This window comes from Ranitomeya imitator, chromosome 4, assembly GCF_032444005.1.
Source record: "Ranitomeya imitator isolate aRanImi1 chromosome 4, aRanImi1.pri, whole genome shotgun sequence".
NCBI lineage: Eukaryota > Metazoa > Chordata > Amphibia > Anura > Dendrobatidae > Ranitomeya > Ranitomeya imitator.
This window is the reverse complement of record NC_091285.1, coordinates 9394162-9415406: the sequence shown is the minus strand read 5'-3', so window position 1 is coordinate 9415406 and position 21245 is coordinate 9394162. Positions and strand designations below refer to the sequence as shown.

Genomic DNA, 21245 nt, shown 5'->3' with positions numbered 1-21245 from the left:
GCACAGTACCACTCCTACTGTATATATACACTGCACAGTACCCTCCTCCTGTATATATACACTGCACAGCACCACTCCTCCTGTATATATACACTGCACAGCACCACTCCTCCTGTATATATACACTGCACAGCACCACTCCTCCTGTATATATACACTGCACAGCACCACTCCTCCTGTATATATACACTGCACAGTACCACTCCTCCTGTATATATACACTGCACAGTACCTCTCCTGTATATATACACTGCACAGCACCACTCCTCCTGTATATATACACTGCACAGCACCACTCCTCCCGTCCGCTCCCTCTGGTTTTTGCCCTCTCCGGTGGTTTTCATGGATGATCGTCCTTTCTCCGCAGTGCTCGTATTTTGCCTCCTCTCCCATCTCGCAGCTTCTGGGGGGATAATGGTGGCACGTGTAGGGCACAGGTTGGCACGCTGCCACAGGCTGGAAGAAGAGGCGCTGATGAGGACGGCTGCAGCTGGAGCAGCATTGTGTGTCTGTGAGGCCATTATCATTACCGTTATAATAGAGCGAGATGGAGCCCCCCAACCTGAATCGTAGCCCCCAATACAACCCTGGGCTGCATTCAGCACCCCCAGCACCCCCCTCACGGCTGGAGGAATGGCAGGAATGTCGGCTCCAACCACCGGATGGAAAATTCCTCCATCTGTATATACAGCTGGGAGGCAGCAGCGATACCTGAGCAGGGAGAGGACGGCAGCAGGGAAGGGGTTAAATATACTCTACATTTACCCCCAGAAAAAGCTGCACTGCTGAGACACAGGTGTGAACACGAACGTAATGGACCGCTATGGTCTGCACCCAGCTTTCCCAGGCTCCTGATCACATGGCACTACACATGCTCCGGTGGTGGGAAAGCTGGGTGACGGGACGGCAATGCACTCTGGGATATAAAGTATGCAAATTAGATATCCTCCAGTAAGAAGGAAGTTGTAACTTTACATATGTTCTTAAAGGCATACACACCTTTTTTTTTTTCTCCCATTTAAAATCAAAGCCAAGGGTCAGAGCGGCCCGAATGCGGCTGTCAGATGTGGATTGTCGCTGCGGGAGGAAAAGCAGCAATGGCGCGGAAACAGAGGCGGAAGGAGTCGCGGGCGCTCGGCCCTCTGGGTAACGGCGACATGTTTTGATCGTAATGAGATGTGAGCTTTGTTTTTCGGCCGGACGGTCGTAGCCTCGGAGGCCGCACGTTCCCGGCCCCCGCGGGGAGGCGTCCGAGACGGCGAATTATGTGAACGGACGTTTGCTGCCGCACCTTCCGGGTGCACCACAAAGTCAACGACAACCCCCCCCCCCACAATGCGGGGGAGTCCGAGAAGGATCGTCCAAGATGTTCTGCAGCTTTATCAGAGATGGAGTCTGAGAATGTTCTCACTCCGGGCCTCATCTGTCACAGCTGAGGGTTTGGTACAATTGTTTCCAGCGTCTGACACTTTTTAAAAGTTTCCATCTGTGGTGATGACCCCCGCTGGTCACTTGCTATCCCCAGAGGATAAAATCTAGGGGGTCCGGTGTCCAGTCTCAGAGGAGTTCAGAGCTCTGCGTCTATACTGATGCACCTGGAAGATCAGGATGAAACCATCTAACTAACCCCCACCACGAGACAGAAGGCAACAAAGCATTTAATCTTTGACCCCCAGTCTTGTAGATTGTCAGCTCCTAAGATCAGAAATTCCTGCAGTAAATCCCACCACAAGGTCTCCAGTGAGGTCATAGGGTCCCCAAGACGGATTTGGGACAAGCATAGCCCCTCAGAGGCTGCTGCAGACGCCCAGCAGAGGGCGCAAGTGACATACACACACCCCAGTATGGCAGGAGGTGGAGAGGGGTCCTGGTGGTCCCACTGTCTAGGCAGGATGCACACGGGACCCCCTATAACCCATGGATCGGATATTAACTCCGTGCAGATCACACAAAAAAAAAATAGAGAAAAAAAAAAATGCAGGACGCAAAATACCAGCGACAGATGGTCCCGACACGAGGGGGGAAGTCGCTGCGTTGGTGGAGAGGACGGCACACAATCTCCGCACATGTTCAATGATCTGCAAAGAAAATGACAAAACGAGGGGGGAAGGGGCAAAAATACATTTTCTTAAAGGGCCACTTCCTGTCACTCAGTTCATTTCACGGCTGATAACAGAGAACAATAGATTTCATTCAACAGTCATCAATCTCTCTGTTCTGAAGCGGCTGATAACAGGGAGCAATACATTATGAGGCAGGCGAATACACAGAGTTGCCCGCTGTTATGAGCCACTTTTGGAGACGCGGACTGCGGAGACAGGTCAATATACTCAGTCCAATCGCAGCTAGAAATGGCTGATAACAGCAAGCAATACCATTGTATTCCCCCAGACTACAAAGGCTGATAACAGAGGACAATAAATTACATTTCCCTATCTAACAGTATCCACCAATCCACACAATCACAGCAGCTGATAACAGAGAGCAACAGAGATTGTACGAGAGGGGAAAACAAATATGATCCACCGTGGCTGATAACAGGGAACAATAGGGACAACCAGGCTGACAGCTGGAAGTCATGGAAGGATTCGGCGCCAACGAGAAACACGGGCGCAGATGGAGAGCGAGGACGATCCCGTGGCACCATAAACGCCAACTTTAATTAAGACTTTACTGCAAGATTCCTGCAATCTACCAATTAGCCCCCGACATCTAAATAGCAGTCGGCAGGGTGTGCCCCCCGAGGGAAGCGCCAGTCACGAGACGTCACGGCGCGGATCAACAGACCGTGGCGGATGTGCCAATCTGTCGCCTGGTTAAAGTGCAGGATCTTATTTCAGGACCGGCGGTGGAAAGGTGGCGCATCGGGCAGGACCGGCAGTGGCAAGGTGGCGCATCGGGCAGGACCGGCGGAGGAAAGGTGGCGCATCGGGCAGGACCGGCGGAGGAAAGGTGGCGCATCGGGCAGGACCGGCGGATGAAAGGTGGGGCATCGGGCAGGACCGGCGGAGGAAAGGTGGGGCATCGGGCAGGACCGGCGGAGGAAAGGTGGGGCATCGGGCAGGACCGGCGGAGGAAAGGTGGGGCATCGGGCAGGACCGGCGGAGGAAAGGTGGGGCATCGGGCAGGACCGGCGGAGGAAAGGTGGGGCATCGGGCAGGACCGGCGGAGGAAAGGTGGGGCATCGGGCAGGACCGGCGGAGGAAAGGTGGGGCATCGGGCAGGACCGGCGGAGGAAAGGTGGGGCATCGGGCAGGACTAGCGGAGGCAAGGTGAGGCATCGGGCAGGACCGGCGGAGGCAAGGTGGGGGCACATCGGGCACGACCGGCGGAGGAAAGGTGGGGGCACATCGGGCAGGACCGGCGGTGGCAAGGTGGGGGCACATTGGGCAGGACCGGTGGTGGCAAGGGGGCGTGGTGGGCAGGACTGGCAGTGGCAAGGTGGCGCAGCGGGCAGAATCTTTAACGGCTCCTTTAAGATCCCCCAGCCTCTGCATCATCCTGGAGTCCACGGTCGGATCCTTACACGACCCGTCTCATACATAACTGATGCCTCCCTCTAAATTATGCACTTACTACAGAGTGGAGTGAAGTCACCGCTCCACCCCGGGCCGGCGTCTCCCCCTAAGGACACCCCCATCATCCTCCTGGTATGAGGAAACATGCAGGACGCCGATCACTGGGCTTCTTGTCCCCTGATCCCTAAGCGCATGATGGGAAACTGAGGGTCTCGACTATGGTAGTCCATAGACTTCAGGGGGAGGTAATGGTTTGTGGACCCCCGAACCTACTAATGTCTGTGGTGTTCCTAAAAGAGCCGCTTAATAGCAATGACAATACAGAGGTCCTGACCAAGAGAGAGAGAGAGAGCGTCCAGAAATGGCCAAGAGAGAGACCGAGAGAGAGAGCGCGTCCAGAAATGAGAGAGAGAGAGAGAGAGAGAGAGAGAGAGAGAGAGAGAGGGAGAGAGGGAGAGAGGGAGAGAGAGAGAGAGAGAGAGAGAGAGAGAGAGAGAAGAGAGAGAGAGAGAGAGAGAGAGAGAGAGAGAGAGAGAGAGAGAGAGAGAGAGAGGGAGAGGGAGAGGGAGAGGGAGAGGGAGAGGGAGAGAAGAAATGGCCAAGTGTATGTGATACAGTGTGTATGTATATATAGTACAGTGCATATATTCAGTGTATAGTATGTATCTATATGGTACGGTGTGTATACGGAATGTACACACACAGTATAACATATATTATACACTGTATCACACTCTGTGTGTGTATATGTACATACCGTATACACACCGTACCACATAGATACATACTATACACTGAATATATGCACTGTACCATATATATATTACAGTGTATGTATACATTATGTGCAGTATTATGGGCAGTGATGCCACTGTGGCCCCGGGCAGCCGCGGACCCTCACCTGGTTCTCCTCCTGCACCACCCGGTACTGCTCCTTCCACACGGAGATCTTGGACACCTCGTCCTTCCGCAGGGCTCGCTCCTTCTTCAGCTCGGGGCTCCAGAACGTCTTGATGCTGTTCATGGAGGAGCTGAGTTTGCTTTCCTTCACCTCCACATCTTTCCGCAGGAGGTCGTTTTCCCGCAGAACCTCCTTCAGCTGGGCCTGGAGGTCCATGATGGTGTTGTCCCTGGCTTGGCGGAGAGAATGTGGCACAGTGGAGGCCATACTGACCGCCGGGAGGTGGTGATCCCCAAAGGCAATACTGTCGCTGGCCACCCCACTTGTGGCAATGTTAGGACTGCTCCCCATGGCGGTCATCCTCACCCCGTACGGCAGCCGTCCCCCTGACCGGCCAAGGGTCATGGTGCTCTTTGGGGTCTCTCCACCCACATTTTCATGGTCGCTCAGGTACATGGGGCTGGCGGTGGCGTAGGCGGCATTGAGGGACTGGATATTTTCCATGGACAGAGTCTTGACGCTGCCACCGCCAGGGACTCCTCCGGAGCTACCGCCGGTGCTGTTAGTGCGCCGATGACCCAGACGTGGCGAGCGGGGGAGCCGTGGAGAGCGTCCAGGGCTTTGACTGCTGGACTCCATCTTCCCCACGGATCGTGAGCTTCCGTACATGGCTGCGGGAGGACCTCAGATCAGAGCGGAGCGAGGCTTATGGTGGGACCGGAACTTTTGCGCACTTTTCGCCGGGGTGATGTAAAATTTCAGCAGTTCGATGACATAGACGACTTTCCCATGATTGAAAGATGCCCAAATGTGCCGACCTGTGGACAAAAAAAATTATATATAAGACAAGTGTCAATCTTCACTGCACCACTCACAATCTATTCATGAACCAGAAGGCCCAGGATGAGCAGAAATCAGTGCCGCTGCTACGGATGCTCTTACAGTTCTGCCTACGCTAATCTGCTGTCAGATCCCAACCAATCGCTACACGAGTCCTTCCCGCAGCCCCCAGCTCATGGTGTGCACAGAAATCACCCCCAAAAGCCAAAATCTACCTAACGAGAACTGACGAAGCAGAGAATCCCACCCCGGGCAACGGCGGCAAACAGGACGAGAGTTATACTCAGAGATAAATCCACTCACAGCAGCACAGAGTATGTCAGAAGAGAAGAGCGCTGGTCCTGAGGGGGGTCACAAAATTACATAGCAAAAAGAGCAGCACAGAGTATGTCAGTAGAGGCCAATAAGTCAGCCGTTTCCCGCTAGGTCAGATTTAGCTGATTCTCCATGTATTCCACCCTGCAGATGTTGTTATCTCCACTCCCGGCCCCGACCACTGCTGGGCGGATGGTGGCCGCAGAGTGTAGTCACCCCTGAATACCAGACACCAGCGGTCAGCACTCTCACAGGGTGACAAAAACAAATGTCTCCAAAAAGTCCTCTTCTCCAACGTCTCAGCCAGTTGCAATCTCCAATAATTGTTGTTTTTCAGTGCATGAACCAGGTGTCTCAGGATGAACAGTGAGCGCTGCCATACAAGATAATGTGGGAGTTATCGGCACTGACCACGGGGGTATCAGACAGATCTCTGACCACGATCACAGGGGCAATATCTCCCACAGGGCGCTGGCGCAGTGGGATGGAGACCGGGTCACGTGCCGGAGCTGTGGTACCCGCTCTCCATCAGGCGCGGCTCAGCCAATTCCACAGGAACGTTTCCAGGATGCTGCAGTTACTATAGCAACGCCTGATGAGCAGCGACGGTGCAGCAATAACTCACACACGGTGATAACGGCGGCGGCGTCTGCGACACTTTACTGTATAACGGAGAAGGGTCAGCCCAAAAATCACCAGGGATAAAAAAACATTTGTGTGTTCAACACCGCGCAGCCGGCCACCAGTGTCCCACAGAGCGCAGCCGCCGCGACGACCGCCGTCCCACAGAGCGCAGCCGCCGCGACGACCGCCGTCCCAGAGCGCAGCCGCCGCGACGACCGCCGTCCCACAGAGCGCAGCCGCCGCGACGACCGCCGTCCCACAGAGAGCAGCCGCCGTCCCACAGAGAACAGCCGCCGTCCCACAGAGAACAGCCGCCGTCCCACAGAGAACAGCCGCCGTCCCACAGAGAACAGCCGCCGTCCCACAGAGAACAGCCGCCGTCCCACAGAGAACAGCCGCCGTCCCACAGAGAACAGCCGCCGTCCCACAGAGAACAGCCGCCGTCCCACAGAGAACAGCCGCCGTCCCACAGAGAACAGCCGCCGTCCCACAGAGAGCAGTCACCTCGACGGCCGCCATCCCAGAGTGCAGCTGCCATGACGACCGTCATCACAGAGAGCAGCCGCCACGATGACCGCTGTCCCACAGAGAGCAGCAGCCACGATGGCCGCTGTCCCATAGAGAGCAGCCGCCACGACGACCGCCGTCCCACAGAGAGCAGCCGCCACGACGACCGCCGTCCCACAGAGAGCAGCCACCGTGATGGCCGCCGTCCCACAGAGAGCCCCTGCCGTGATGGCCACTGTCCCAGAGTGCAGCCACCGCGACAGCCACCGTCCCACAGAGTGCAACCGCCATGACGACCGCCATCCCACAGAGAGCAGCCACCACAATGACCGCTGTCCCACAGAGAGCAGCTGCCACGACGACCGCCGTCCCACAGAGAGCAGCTGCCACGACGACCACCGTCCCACAGAGAGCAGCCGCCGCGATGGCCGCAATCCCACAGAGATCCGCCTCTGCGACGGCCGCCGTCCAACAGAGTGCCCCCGCTGCGATGGCCGCCGTCCCACAGAGCGCAGCCGCTGTAGAGAACTAGACGGCGACTAACGGGACGACGTTCCTTTAAGACAAGCGCAGCGACCTGGTGATCGCACCGCCGCGCGAGCCTCTTCACAGGATCGGCTCATCCTCGGCAACAAGGCCGGCTTGTTATGTAACCTCGGCGCTGATGGGGTTAAATTCTATTTTAACATTCCCCGTGTCATGGGAATTCAGCGCCAGCGGGAAAATAAGCCGACGGCTTCATGACATATTTCAGAGCAGAGGAGACACAGATTCCATAAAAAAAAGGCCCGGCCTCTGCTCGGTACCGGGGAGGAGGCCGCGGCGTGCTGCTAAGTCCTGGGCGTCATGAGCAACTCGCCTCATGGACGGATAATTACCTCACACGGCGACTAAACCTCACGCCGCGCTCTACAGATAACGGACACTGACTAGAAGAGAAACTGCGTTACCCAGCGCAACCAATCACAGCGCAGCTTTCATTTCTCTCACAGTAGAATACAAAATGAAAGCTGCGCTCTGATTGGCTGCTATACAAGGACGTGTATAGAAGAAAAAAAAAACTCTTATCTATATCAACCAATCGGTGCACAGCTTTCATTTTGAATTCTGCTGAGGTAAAATGAAAGCTGTGCTGTGATTGGTTGCTATGGACAACAGAGGTTTCATTAATCTCCCCAGTGTGTGCAGGACAACAAGCAAAATGGCCGCCGTTACGTCTTCATTTCGGCTCTCCCGGACGCATGAATGGCAGCAATATCACCGCTACTCCCCTAATAATAGAGCACGTTTGTCATTCCTGGGAATGTCGGTCTATTGAACGCCGGAGTAAATGCTCGTGATATGAGACGTGTTACATTTGATCCACCTGCAGTGTAAAGCATGGAGGTGTTCATTGAGGTTACCACAGAGACATAAAGAAGCTTCCCTGTACATACACAGGCCACACGTCCTCAGACAAGACCTCCATGCTTTACACTGCGCGCTCTCTCTACTGGAAGCGGTAAGGAGCTATTTAAAGTGACAGACGCCCATAAAACAGGAGCTTTTGAAGTTAATCATTACCCTCCCTCAGGACAAGAAAGAACGACGCTCCCAGTAATCGTCGCTGGCATCACGCCTCTATCTATAGATATGTTCAGCCAGGGCCTCCTGGTTCATGTACTATAAAGGCAGAACTGCAGTAAAGATTAAAGATGGCTTCCACGCAGTGGTGAGAGCAGAGAGGGTGAACAGGCTTGGGCAGCCGTGGAGGATTTGGCCGCTGATCACACTGTGTGGGCCGCTGATCGCTCTCCTACCATGCGTCATCTTCACAGGCTGCCCAGGGGAGGGGGGCGGCACAAGCAGGGGGCACCAGAATAAGAGGGGCTCCTGCTCCGCCTGGCAGATAATGAGCCCCCAACATCGACGATTAGTCAGATCCGATGCAGGAGGCCGATCCCCGACACCGGGGAGAACCCATCCATGTATCGGGCAGATAAACCGCCCCTTTAAGATGAAGCTCTGATTGGAGATCAAGAAAGAAATCGGAAATCCATGTAAGAATCTGAAGGAAGACGCCAGCAAGCTGCTGATGACGGATCCTACATTCTACACTGCGCCACCAACAGCACGAACCACACTAGCACAGGTGCCAGCGGCAGCTGCCCCAGTGCCCCCAACCTACCCCATTATTCCCTACTCCAGCAGCATCTACGCCAGCACAGGTGCCATTGGCAGCTACCCCAGTACAGGTGCCAGCGGCAGCTACCCCAGTGCCCCCAACCTACCCCATTATCCCCTACACCAGCACAGGCACCAGCAGCATCTACGCCAGCACAGGTGCCAGCGGCAGCTACCCCAGTACAGGTGCCAGCGGCAGCTACCCCAGTGCCCCCAACCTACCCCATTATCCCCTACACCAGCGCTGGCACCAGCGGCATCTACACCAGCGCAGGTGCCAGTGACAGCTACCCCAGTGCCCCCAACCTATCCCATTATCCCCTACTCCAGCAGCATCTACACCAGCGCAGGTGCCAGCGGCAGCTACCCCAGTGCACCCAACCTACTCCATTATCCCCTACACCAGCACAGGTGGCAGCGGCTGCTGCCCCCCTAACCCAGCGCCCCACTATGCCAACCGCAGCACCAGAGCTCTCTACACTCACAAGTACCAGCCGCAGTGCCAGCTACCCCAGTGCCCCCAACCTACCCCATTATCCCCTACTCCAGCAGCATCTACGCCAGCACAGGTGCCAGCGGCAGCTACCCCAGTGCCCCCAACCTACCCCATTATCCCCTACACCAGCACAGGCGCCAGCAGCATCTACGCCAGCACAGGTGCCAGCGGCAGCTACCCCAGTGCCCCCAACCTACCCTATTATCCCCTACACCAGCACAGGCGCCAGCAGAATCTACGCCAGCACAGGTGTCAGCGGCAGCTACCCCAGTGCCCCCAACCTACCCCATTATCCCCTACACCAGCACAGGCGGCAGCAGCATCTACACCAGCGCAGGTGTCAGCGGCAGCTACCCCAGTGCCCCCAACCTACCCTATTATCCCCTACACCAGCACAGGCGCCAGCAGCATCTACGCCAGCACAGGTGTCAGCGGCAGCTACCCCAGTGCCCCCAACCTACCCCATTATCCCCTACACCAGCACAGGCGGCAGCAGCATCTACATCAGCACAGGTGCCAGCGGCAGCTACCCCAGTGCCCCTAACCTACCCCATTATCCCCTACACCAGCACAGGCGGCAGCAGCATCTACACCAGCGCAGGTGTCAGCGGCAGCTACCCCAGTGCCCCCAACCTACCCTATTATCCCCTACACCAGCACAGGCGCCAGCAGCATCTACGCCAGCACAGGTGTCAGCGGCAGCTACCCCAGTGCCCCCAACCTACCCCATTATCCCCTACACCAGCACAGGCGGCAGCAGCATCTACATCAGCACAGGTGCCAGCGGCAGCTACCCCAGTGCCCCTAACCTACCCCATTATCCCCTACACCAGCACAGGCGGCAGCAGCATCTACACCAGCGCAGGTGCCAGCGGCAGCTACCCCAGTGCCCCCAACCTACCCCATTATCCCCTACACCAGCACAGGTGGCAGCAGCTGCTGCCCCCCTAACCCAGCGCCCCACTATGCCAACCGCAGCACCAGAGCTCTCTACACTAACAAGTACCAGCCGCAGTGCCAGCTACCCGAGTGCCCCCAACCTACCCCATTATCCCCTACTCCAGCAGCATCTACGCCAGCACAGGTGCCAGCGGCAGCTACCCCAGTGCCCCCAACCTATCCCATTATCCCCTACTCCAGCAGCATCTACGCCAGCACAAGTGCCAGCGGCAGCTACCCCAGTACAGGTGCCAGCGGCAGCTACCCCAGTGCCCCCAACCTATCCCATTATCCCCTACTCCAGCAGCATCTACGCCAGCACAAGTGCCAGCGGCAGCTACCCCAGTACAGGTGCCAGCGGCAGCTACCCCAGTGCCCCCAACCTACCCCATTATCCCCTACACCAGCGCTGGCACCAGCAGCATCTACACCAGCGCAGGTGCCAGCGGCAGCTACCCCAATGCACCCAACCTACTCCATTATCCCCTACACCAGCACAGGTGGCAGCGGCTGCTGCCCCCCTAACCCAGCGCCCCACTATGCCAACCGCAGCACCAGAGCTCTCTACAAACAAGTACCAGCCGCAGTGCCAGCTACCCCAGTGCCCCCAACCTACCCCATTATCCCCTACTCCAGCAGCATCTACGCCAGCACAGGTGCCAGCGGCAGCTACCCCAGTGCCCCAAACCTACCCCATTATCCCCTACACCAGCACAGGCGCCAGCAGCATCTACGCCAGCACAGGTGCCAGCGGCAGCTACCCCAGTGCCCCCAACCTACCCTATTATCCCCTACACCAGCACAGGCGCCAGCAGCATCTACGCCAGCACAGGTGTCAGCGGCAGCTACCCCAGTGCCCCCAACCTACCCCATTATCCCCTACACCAGCACAGGCGCCAGCAGCATCTACGCCAGCACAGGTGCCAGCGGCAGCTACCCCAGTGCCCACAACCTACCCTATTATCCCCTACACCAGCAAAGGCGGCAGCAGCATCTACACCAGCGCAGGTGCCAGCGGCAGCTACCCCAGTGCCCCCAACCTACCCTATTATCCCCTACACCAGCACAGGCGCCAGCAGCATCTACGTCAGCACAGGCGCCAGCAGCATCTACGCCAGCGCAGGTGCCAGCGGCAGCTACCCCAGTGCCCCCATCCTACCCTATTATCCCCTACACCAGCACAGGCGGCAACAGTATCTACACTAGCACAGGTTCCAGCGGCAGCTACCCCAGTGCCCCCAACCTACCCCATTATCCCCTACACCAGCACTGGCACCAGCAGCATCTATGCCAGCACAGGTGCCAGCGGCTTCTGCCTCCCTAACCCAGTGCCCCACTACGCCAGCAGCATCTACACCAGCACAGGCGGCAGCTACCCCAGTGCCCCTAACCTACCCAATTATCCCCTACACCAGCATAGACGCCAGCAGCATCTACACCAGCATAGGTGCCAGCGGCAGCTACCCCAGTGCCCCCAACCTACCCCATTATCCCCTACTCCAGCACAGGAGGCAGCAGCTGCTGTCCCCCTAACCCAGCGCCCCACTATGCCAACCGCAGCACCAGAGCTCTCTACACTAACAAGTGGTAGCCACAGTACTAGCTACCCCAGTGCCCCCAACCTACCCAATTATCCCCTACACCAGCGACGGCATCTGCACCTTCCACACCAGCACAGGTGCCAGCGGCAGCGCCCCATACCAGCACTCGCTATGCCAGTGCCCCTAGTCTACTCCACCTTCCACTATACCAGTGCCCGCTACAGCAGCCCTCCCTATGTCAGTGCCCTCTACCCTACTCCAGCACCCTCCCACACGCCCCGCAGAAACCGTACACTAACGGCAGCCGCAGCGCCCACTATCAATGCCAGCTGCACAGCAGTAATGGTCCTGCTTGTTGATTGTTTCCAACCAGGAGATTATGTGATTGAGCAAGAACTAAGAAGGGTAGAAACCAAACCCAAGGGACAGAAAATGGCGCCATCGTACCCAGCCGAGGTGCAAATAAAGATCCCAGGATCCTCTCGGTTATACGGAGGCAGGCTGGAGCTGCCGAAAACAAGAAACGCTGCACCAATCGCTCCTCGCAGGGAACAGTGTGGCGCCAAAAACAATATAAGAGGTGCCAGTCCCCGATGGACAGCTGAACGGCATATATGCAGGGGGTGCAGAATTTGGGGGTAATTCCTTGGGGCTCTCCACATGGGTGGACAACCAGTGGTCCCTGAACAGCGGTAACAGGACCACGAATATTACAGCCAGGTTCGGGGGCACCAGATGGCGAGAAAAGGGGCGAGAAGGAGCAACTGGTGCCCGTGCGGTTCTCAAAGGGTTAAACGCCAATTACTGGCCGCAGCACAACGAGGCGACATTAAGGAAAGGTCAGGAAGCGCATAAGTGGCCGCATCGAAAATTCACCCCCCAAGGGGCAGGACAGCGGGAGCGGAGGAGACATATGGCACTCGGTGCCCGGAATCACCACCCAGTCCCATAGCGCCAATTATATAGTGCTGCCACCTCAGCTGCTGCAGAACCTCGCTTAGGGAGAAAGCTCCAAGGTGACTGGATAATACTCAAACCAGGTGGACATGTTATAAAGTATTGCTGTGCCAACAGAGCACCGTGGGATAATGATGCCCAAGCAAAACAGTGCCCACATTGTAAAAAGCGTGAAGCAATGAAAGCAATGGCCACAATCTGGCACCCTGGCCATGGCAGTGGTCGCAATCATCCAGCCTGGAGCTTGGCACTACCCACAACATCCTCTCTGCAGCTTGGCACTGCCCACAATCAACAGCCATAGAGCCTGGCAATAGCAGCGATGATCCACCCTTGAGCTTGGCACTGACCACAATCACTTAATCAAGCAGGTTTGCCAAATCTAGAGGCGGGCATGGCTCAGAACACGCAATTATGAGATGCCAACCTGAATAGATCAGTGGTTAATGAAATGACCATTATTAGCTGCCCATGCCGGACAGGTTGGCATCCAGGGATTACGCCAGGGGTAATGCCACATTATCAGTAAAGTCATATCTCCAAAGGAGGACACTGCCAACAGAGTGCCAAGGGTTAACAACGTCAGGGCACAAAGGTGTCAGGTCACAGCATCGTGTAATAGAAAACACAGCAAGGTGCCGTCCGGTATAAGGTGAGCTGGCAATGCTATTCACCCGCTCGGTACCAACACTGCCAGGATCACAGTGGAGAATACATCCAGGTTTAATACCAGAGTCACATGCCACCCAGAATCAACTGCGCCAGTGCACAAAGATGGCACCCCCGGGTCATACAGAGGCAGCAGAGAACAAAACATACAGAGTCATGGTGCCCCGATACCACCAACCTCACCATGTGTGCCCACCGCTGCCAGCAAATCATGCCCACTCTCTATGGAGCCTGGCACAGCACCATGATCACACCCCCTGAAACCTGGCAGCACAATCACCCACCACACATCAGCCAACCATCAGCGATCACCAAGACTAGAGGAGGGCAGCGCCCAAGGTCAGACCGCACCACAATTGCCCTCCCTCAGCCGGGCACTGGACAGAGGCTACCACAGTGCCCGGATCCTACCCATCCCAGAGAATGGCAGCGACTTATGCCACCTAGACTATTACCCTGGCAGTGCCCGGGATCGAAACCACAGAATTAGCCACAAACCGTGACACCTGTTACCTGCCGATGCCCAGGATCCCGGGCGCCAAAGGACCAACACCAGAGACCTAGTGTCAGAATCGCCTCCCACAGACCCCCGGTGCCAGGTTCGCCTTCCCCAGACCCCAGTGCTAGGATCGCCTCCCCCCAGACCCCCAGTGCCAGGATCGCCTCCCTCAGACCCCCAGTACCAGGATCGCCTCCCCCCAGACCCCCGGTGCCAGGATCGCCTCCCCCAGAGCCCCGGTGCCAGGATCGCCTCCCCCAGACCCCCAGTGCCAGGATCGCCTCCCTCAGACCCCCAGTACCAGGATCGCCTCCCCCCAGACCCCCGGTGCCAGGATCGCCTCCCCCAGAGCCCCGGTGCCAGGATCGCCTCCCCCCAGACCCCCAGTGCCAGGATCGCCTCCCCCCAGACCCCCAGTGCCAGGATCGCCTCCCCCCAGACCCCCAGTGCCAGGATCGCCTCCCCCAGACCCCCAGTGCCAGGATCGCCTCCCCCCAGACCCCCAGTGCCAGGATCGCCTCCCTCAGACCCCCAGTACCAGGATCGCCTCCCCCCAGACCCCCGGTGCCAGGATCGCCTCCCCCAGACCCCCGGTGCCAGGATCGCCTCCCTCAGACCCCCGGTACCAGGATCGCCTCCCTCAGACCCCCGGTGCCAGGATCGCCTCCCCCAGACCCCCGGTACCAGGATCGCCTCCCTCAGACCCCCCGGTACCAGGATCGCCTCCCTCAGACCCCCGGTGCCAGGATCACCTCCCCCAGATCCCGGGTGCCAGGATCACCTCCCCCAGACCCCCAGTACCAGGATCGCCTCCCCCAGACCCCCAGTACCAGGATCGCCTCCCCCAGACCCCCGGTACCAGGATCGCCTCCCTCAGACCCCCGGTACCAGGATCGCCTCCCTCAGACCCCCGGTACCAGGATCGCCTCCCTCAGACCCCCGGTGCCAGGATCGCCTCCCTCAGACCCCCCGGTACCAGGATCGCCTCCCTCAGACCCCCGGTACCAGGATCGCCTCCCTCAGACCCCCCAGTACCAGGATCTCCTCCCCCAGACCCCCGGTACCAGGATCGCCTCCCCCAGACCCCCGGTACCAGGATCGCCTCCCCCGGATCTCCTCCCGGCGCCTGCCACTGCCCAGTGTACACCTTGGACGCTCAGATCCTGGGAGGGTCCCTGTAAAGCGTCGGCGCAGATCCCCCCACAATCTCCCGCAAACACTGAGGGACCCGTCCCCTCCCGGCCCCGTCATCCCCGATCATTCATCACCCCCGTGTACCGGGGACAAGCCGCCATCAGTCCGGGCGTGTCCCTTCCCACCACCCATCCCATCCCCGAGCTCCGCCGCTCATCCACTCACCTCTCTCCGCGGTCCCCGCTCTCCTCACTCCGGTCCAGGGCGGACAGCGGATTGGGCTGTGACGTGCGGTTTTCACTAGAGAAGCGAAATGTCCCAACCGGCACACCATACACTACAGCCTCCGCCCACTCCACTACGCCCCGCCCCCTGACTCCGTGACTGGCATCCCAACAGCAGCACAGAAAAGTGACGTCATGTTCTAGGTGGTTGATAGACCAGCATGCTTAGCGGCTGCTTCCTACAGAATTTTACCCTGTCCGTGAAAGTCAGCCATGTTGAGAAGGTCAAAACCGCAAAATGGTTTCATGTATCTGATAGATAGAGGGGCTGTATCTAATCCTATCCTGTGTGGTACTGTCTGCTGAGCCGTGTATCTAATCCTCTCCTGTGTGATACCGTCTTCTGAGCCGTGTATCTAATCCTCTCCTGTGTGATACTGTCTGCTGAGCCGTGTATCTAATCCTCTCCTGTGTGATACTGACTGCTGAGCCGTGTATCTAATCCTCTCCTGTGTTATACTGTTTGCTGAGCCGTGTATCTAATCCTCTCCTGTGTGATACTGACTGCTGAGCCGTGTATCTAATCCTCTCCTGTGCGATACTGACTGCTGAGCCGTGTATCTAATCCTCTCCTGTGTGATACTGACTGCTGAGCCGTGTATCTAATCCTCTCCTGTGTGATACTGACTGCTGAGCCGTGTATCTAATCCTCTCCTGTGTTATACTGTCTGCTGAGCCGTGTATCTAATCCTCTCCTGTGATACTGTCTGCTGAGCCGTGTATCTAATCCTCTCCTGTGTGATACTGACTGCTGAACCGTGTATCTAATCCTCTCCTGTGTGATACTGACTGGTGAGCCGTGTATCTAATCCTATCCTGTGTGATACTGACTGCTGAGCCGTGTATCTACTCCTATCCTGTGTGATACTGACTGCTGAGCTGTGTATCTAATCCTCTCCTGTGTGATACTGTCTGCTGAGCCGTGTATCTAATCCTCTCCTGTGTGATACTGACTGCTGAGCCGTGTATCTAATCCTCTCCTGTGTGATACTGTCTGCTGAGCCGTGTATCTAATCCTCTCCTGTGTGATACTGACTGCTGAGCCGTGTATCTAATCCTCTCCTGTGTTATACTGTCTGCTGAGCCGTGTATCTAATCCTCTCCTGTGTGATACTGACTGGTGAGCCGTGTATCTAATCCTATCCTGTGTGATACTGACTGCTGAGCCGTGTATCTAATCCTCTCCTGTGTGATACTGTCTGCTGAGCCGTGTATCTAATCCTATCCTGTGTGATACTGACTGCTGAGCCGTGTATCTAATCCTATCCTGTGTGATACGGTCTGCTGAGCTGTGTATCTAATCCTCTCCTGTGTGATACGGTCTGCTGAGCTGTGTATCTAATCCTCTCCTGTGTGATACCATCTTCTGAGCCGTGTATCTAATCCTCTCCTGTGTGATACCATCTTCTGAGCCGTGTATCTAATCCTCTCCTGTGTGATACTTTCTGCTGAGCCGTGTATCTAATCCTCTCCTGTGTGATACTGCTGAGCTGTGTATCTAATCCTATCCTGTGTGATACCGTCTGCTGAGCCGTGTATCTAATCCTCTCCTGTGTGATGCTGACTGCTGAGCCGTGTATCTAATCCTCTCCTGTGTGATACTGACTGCTGAGCTGTGTATCTAATCCTCTCCTGTGTGATACTGACTGCTGAGCCATGTATCTAATCCTATCCTATGTGATACTGTCTGCTGAGCCGTGTATCTAATCCTCTCCTGTGTGATACCGTCTGCTGAGCCGTGTATCTAATCCTCTCCTGTGTGATGCTGACTGCTGAGCCGTGTATCTAATCCTCTCCTGTGTGATACTGACTGCTGAGCTGTGTATCTAATCCTCTCCTGTGTGATACTGACTGCTGAGCCATGTATCTAATCCTATCCTATGTGATACTGTCTGCTGAGCCGTGTATCTAATCCTCTCCTGTGTGATACTGACTGCTGAGCCGTGTATCTAATCCTCTCCTGTGTGATACTGACTGCTGAGCCGTGTATCTAATCCTATCCTGTGTGATACTGTCTACTGAGCCGTGTATCTAATCCTATCCTGTGTGATACTGTCTGCTGAGCCGTGTATCTAATCCTCTCCTGTGTGATACTGTCTACTGAGCCGTGTATCTAATCCTCTCCTGTGTGATACTGTCTACTGAGCCGTGTATCTAATCCTCTCCTGTGTGATACCGTCTGCTGAGCCGTGTATCTAATCCTCTCCTGTGTGATACTGACTGCTGAGCCGTGTATCTAATCCTCTCCTGTGTGATACTGACTGCTGAGCTGTGTATCTAATCCTCTCCTGTGTGATACTGTCTGCTGAGCCGTGTATCTAATCCTCTCCTGTGTGATACTGTCTACTGAGCCGTCTATCTAATCCTCTCCTGTGTGATACTGTCTGCTGAACCATGTATCTAATCCTCTCCTGTGTGATACTGACTGCTGAGCTGTGTATGTAATCCTATCCTGTGTGATACTGACTGCTGAGCCGTGTATCTAATCCTCTCCTGTGTGATACTGTCTGCTGAGCCGTATAGCTAATCCTATCCTGTGTGATACTGTCTGCTGAGCTGTGTATATAATCCTGTGTGATACTGTCTGCTGAGCCGTGTATCTAATCCTCTCCTGTGTGATACTGTCTGCTGAACCGTGTATCTAATCCTCTCCTGTGTGATACCATCTGCTGAGCCGTGTATCTAATCCTCTCCTGTGTGATACTGACTGCTGAGCCGTGTATCTAATCCTCTCCTGTGTGATACTGACTGCTGAGCCGTGTATCTAATCCCCTCCTGTGTGATACCATCTGCTGAGCCGTGTATCTAATCCTCTCTTGTGTGATACTGACTGCTGAGCCGTGTATCTAATCCTCTCCTGTGTGATACTGACTGCTGAGCCGTGTATCTAATCCTCTCCTGTGTGATACCATCTGCTGAGCCACGGTATCTAATCCTCTCCTGTGTGATACTGACTGCTGAGCCGTGTATCTAATCCTCTCCTGTGTGATACCATCTGCTGAGCCACGGTATCTAATCCTCTCCTGTGTGATACCATCTGCTGAGCCGTGTATCTAATCCTCTCCTGTGTGATACTGACTGCTGAGCCGTGTATCTAATCCTCTCCTGTGTGATACCATCTGCTGAGCCGTGTATCTAATCCTCTCCTGTGTGATACTGACTGCTGAGCCGTGTATCTAATCCTATCCTGTGTGATACTGACTGCTGAGCCGTGTATCTAATCCTCTCCTGTGTGATATTGTCTGCTGAGCCGTGTATCTAATCCTCTCCTGTGTGATACCATCTGCTGAGCCACGGTATCTAATCCTCTCCTGTGTGATACTGACTGCTGAGCCGTGTATCTAATCCTATCCTGTGTGATACTGACTGCTGAGCCATGTATCTAATCCTATCCTGTGTGATACTGACTGCTGAGCCATGTATCTAATCCTATCCTGTGTGATACTGTCTGCTGAGCCGTGTATCTAATCCTCTCCTGTGTGATATTGTCTGCTGAGCCGTGTATCTAATCCTCTCCTGTGTGATACTGTCTGCTGAGCCATGTATCTAATCCTCTCCTGTGTGATACTGACTGCTGAGCCGTGTATCTAATCCTATCCTGTGTGATACTGACTGCTGAGCCATGTATCTAATCCTATCCTGTGTGATACTGACTGCTGAGCCATGTATCTAATCCTATCCTGTGTGATACTGTCTGCTGAGCCGTGTATCTAATCCTCTCCTGTGTGATACTGACTGCTGAGCCGTGTATCTAATCCTCTCCTGTGTGATACTGTCTGCTGAGCCATGTATCTAATCCTCTCCTGTGTGATACCATCTGCTGAGCCACGGTATCTAAGATAGTGATTTGATCCAGATACCCTTCCAGTCTGAACGAGCAGCACTGCAGTGTAAAGCACAGGGGAAGGATCGGCTGCAGTGTAAAGCACAGGGGAAGGATCGGTTGCAGTGTAAAGCACAGGGGAAGGATCGGTTGCAGTGTAAAGCACAGGGGAAGGATCGGCTGCAGTGTAAAGCACAGGAGAAGGATCGGCTGCAGTGTAAAGCACAGGAGAAGGATCGGCTGCAGTGTAAAGCACAGGGGAAGGATCGGCTGCAGTGTAAAGCACAGGAGAAGGATCGGCTGCAGTGTAAAGCACAGGGGAAGGATCGGCTGCAGTGTAAAGCACAGGGGAAGGATCGGCTGCAGTGTAAAGCACAGGGGAAGGATCGGCTGCAGTGTAAAGCACAGGAGAAGGATCGGCTGCAGTGTAAAGCACAGGGGAAGGATCGGCTGCAGTGTAAAGCACAGGGGAAGGATCGGTTGCAGTGTAAAGCACAGGGGAAGGATCGGCTGCAGTGTAAAGCACAGGAGAAGGATCGGCTGCAGTGTAAAGCACAGGGGAAGGATCGGCTGCAGTGTAAAGCACAGGAGAAGGATCGGCTGCAGTGTAAAGCACAGGGGAAGGATCGGCTGCAGTGTAAAGCACAGGGGAAGGATCGGCTGCAGTGTAAAGCACAGGGGAAGGATCGGCTGCAGTGTAAAGCACAGGGGAAGGATCGGCTGCAGTGTAAAGCACAGGAGAAGGATCGGCTGCAGTGTAAAGCACAGGGGAAGGATCGGCTGCAGTGTAAAGCACAGGGGAAGGATCGGCTGCAGTGTAAAGCACAGGGGAAGGATCGGCTGCAGTGTAAAGCACAGGAGAAGGATCGGTTGCAGTGTAAAGCACAGGGGAAGGATCGGCTGCAGTGTAAAGCACAGGAGAAGGATCGGCTGCAGTGTAAAGCACAGGAGAAGGATCGGCTGCAGTGTAAAGCACAGGGGAAGGATCGGCTGCAGTGTAAAGCACAGGAGAAGGATCGGCTGCAGTGTAAAGCACAGGGGAAGGATCGGCTGCAGTGTAAAGCACAGGGGAAGGATCGGCTGCAGTGTAAAGCACAGGGGAAGGATCGGCTGCAGTGTAAAGCACAGGAGAAGGATCGGCTGCAGTGTAAAGCACAGGGGAAGGATCGGCTGCAGTGTAAAGCACAGGGGAAGGATCGGTTGCAGTGTAAAGCACAGGGGAAGGATCGGCTGCAGTGTAAAGCACAGGAGAAGGATCGGCTGCAGTGTAAAGCACAGGGGAAGGATCGGCTGCAGTGTAAAGCACAGGGGAAGGATCGGCTGCAGTGTAAAGCACAGGGGAAGGATCGGCTGCAGTGTAAAGCACAGGGGAAGGATCGGCTGCAGTGTAAAGCACAGGGGAAGGATCGGCTGCAGTGTAAAGCACAGGGGAAGGATCGGCTGCAGTGTAAAGCACAGGGGAAGGATCGGCTGCAGTGTAAAGCACAGGGGAAGGATCGGCTGCAGTGTAAAGCACAGGGGAAGGATCGGCTGCAGTGTAAAGCACAGGGGAAGGATCGGCTGCAGTGTAAAGCACAGGGGAAGGATCGGCTGCAGCCTGGGCCTCTGAAGAGACAATATGTAAAGACGAAACCTCCGACATCTGTTCCGCTCACAAGATCCGGATGCAGCAGAGCTGAGTTCGTCACTGGATTTGCATGGGACTGCAGGAATATCATCAGCAGCAGATCACATGCATTGTTATTATCGTGCAGCAGAGGGCGCCATCTCCTAAATTTCCCATTTTCTTAACTTTCTATTGCATTTTTTTTTTTTTTTGGGGGGGGGGGGGGGCGCAAAGTCCAAAAAATAGTAATTTGGGTGTTTTTTGTTTTACTGTCCGGCTGAATGACTTTATGATTTCAGGGATCGGACTGTTACAGACGCGGCGACGCCAGATGGGCTTTATTTATTTTTCATTTCTAATGTCTAACTAGGGCAAAGCGCAGTGATGGGAATGTTTATTTATTTTTTATTTGTTTCCTTTTTTTAAAAA

The 21245-nt window shown here is 55.5% G+C and overlaps 1 protein-coding gene across 11 annotated transcripts in view; it reads right to left on the bottom strand.

Annotated features, from left to right (window-relative positions):
* The window catches only part of ERC1 (ELKS/RAB6-interacting/CAST family member 1), an 82558-nt gene extending 67106 nt beyond the window's left edge, over nucleotides 1-15452 (bottom strand). For all 11 annotated transcript variants that reach the window (XR_011320635.1, XM_069762938.1, XM_069762944.1 and 8 more), the window contains exons 1-2: nucleotides 15329-15452; nucleotides 4420-5237 (exon numbers count right to left, since the gene is read on the bottom strand). Coding sequence is in view for 10 of the 11 variants with exons in the window: in XM_069762938.1 (XP_069619039.1) it covers nucleotides 4420-5088 (669 nt within the window). In the remaining variant the exon portion in view is untranslated. The remainder of the gene's footprint in view (nucleotides 1-4419; nucleotides 5238-15328) is intronic.
* Nucleotides 15453-21245: the final 5793 nt, after the last annotated feature.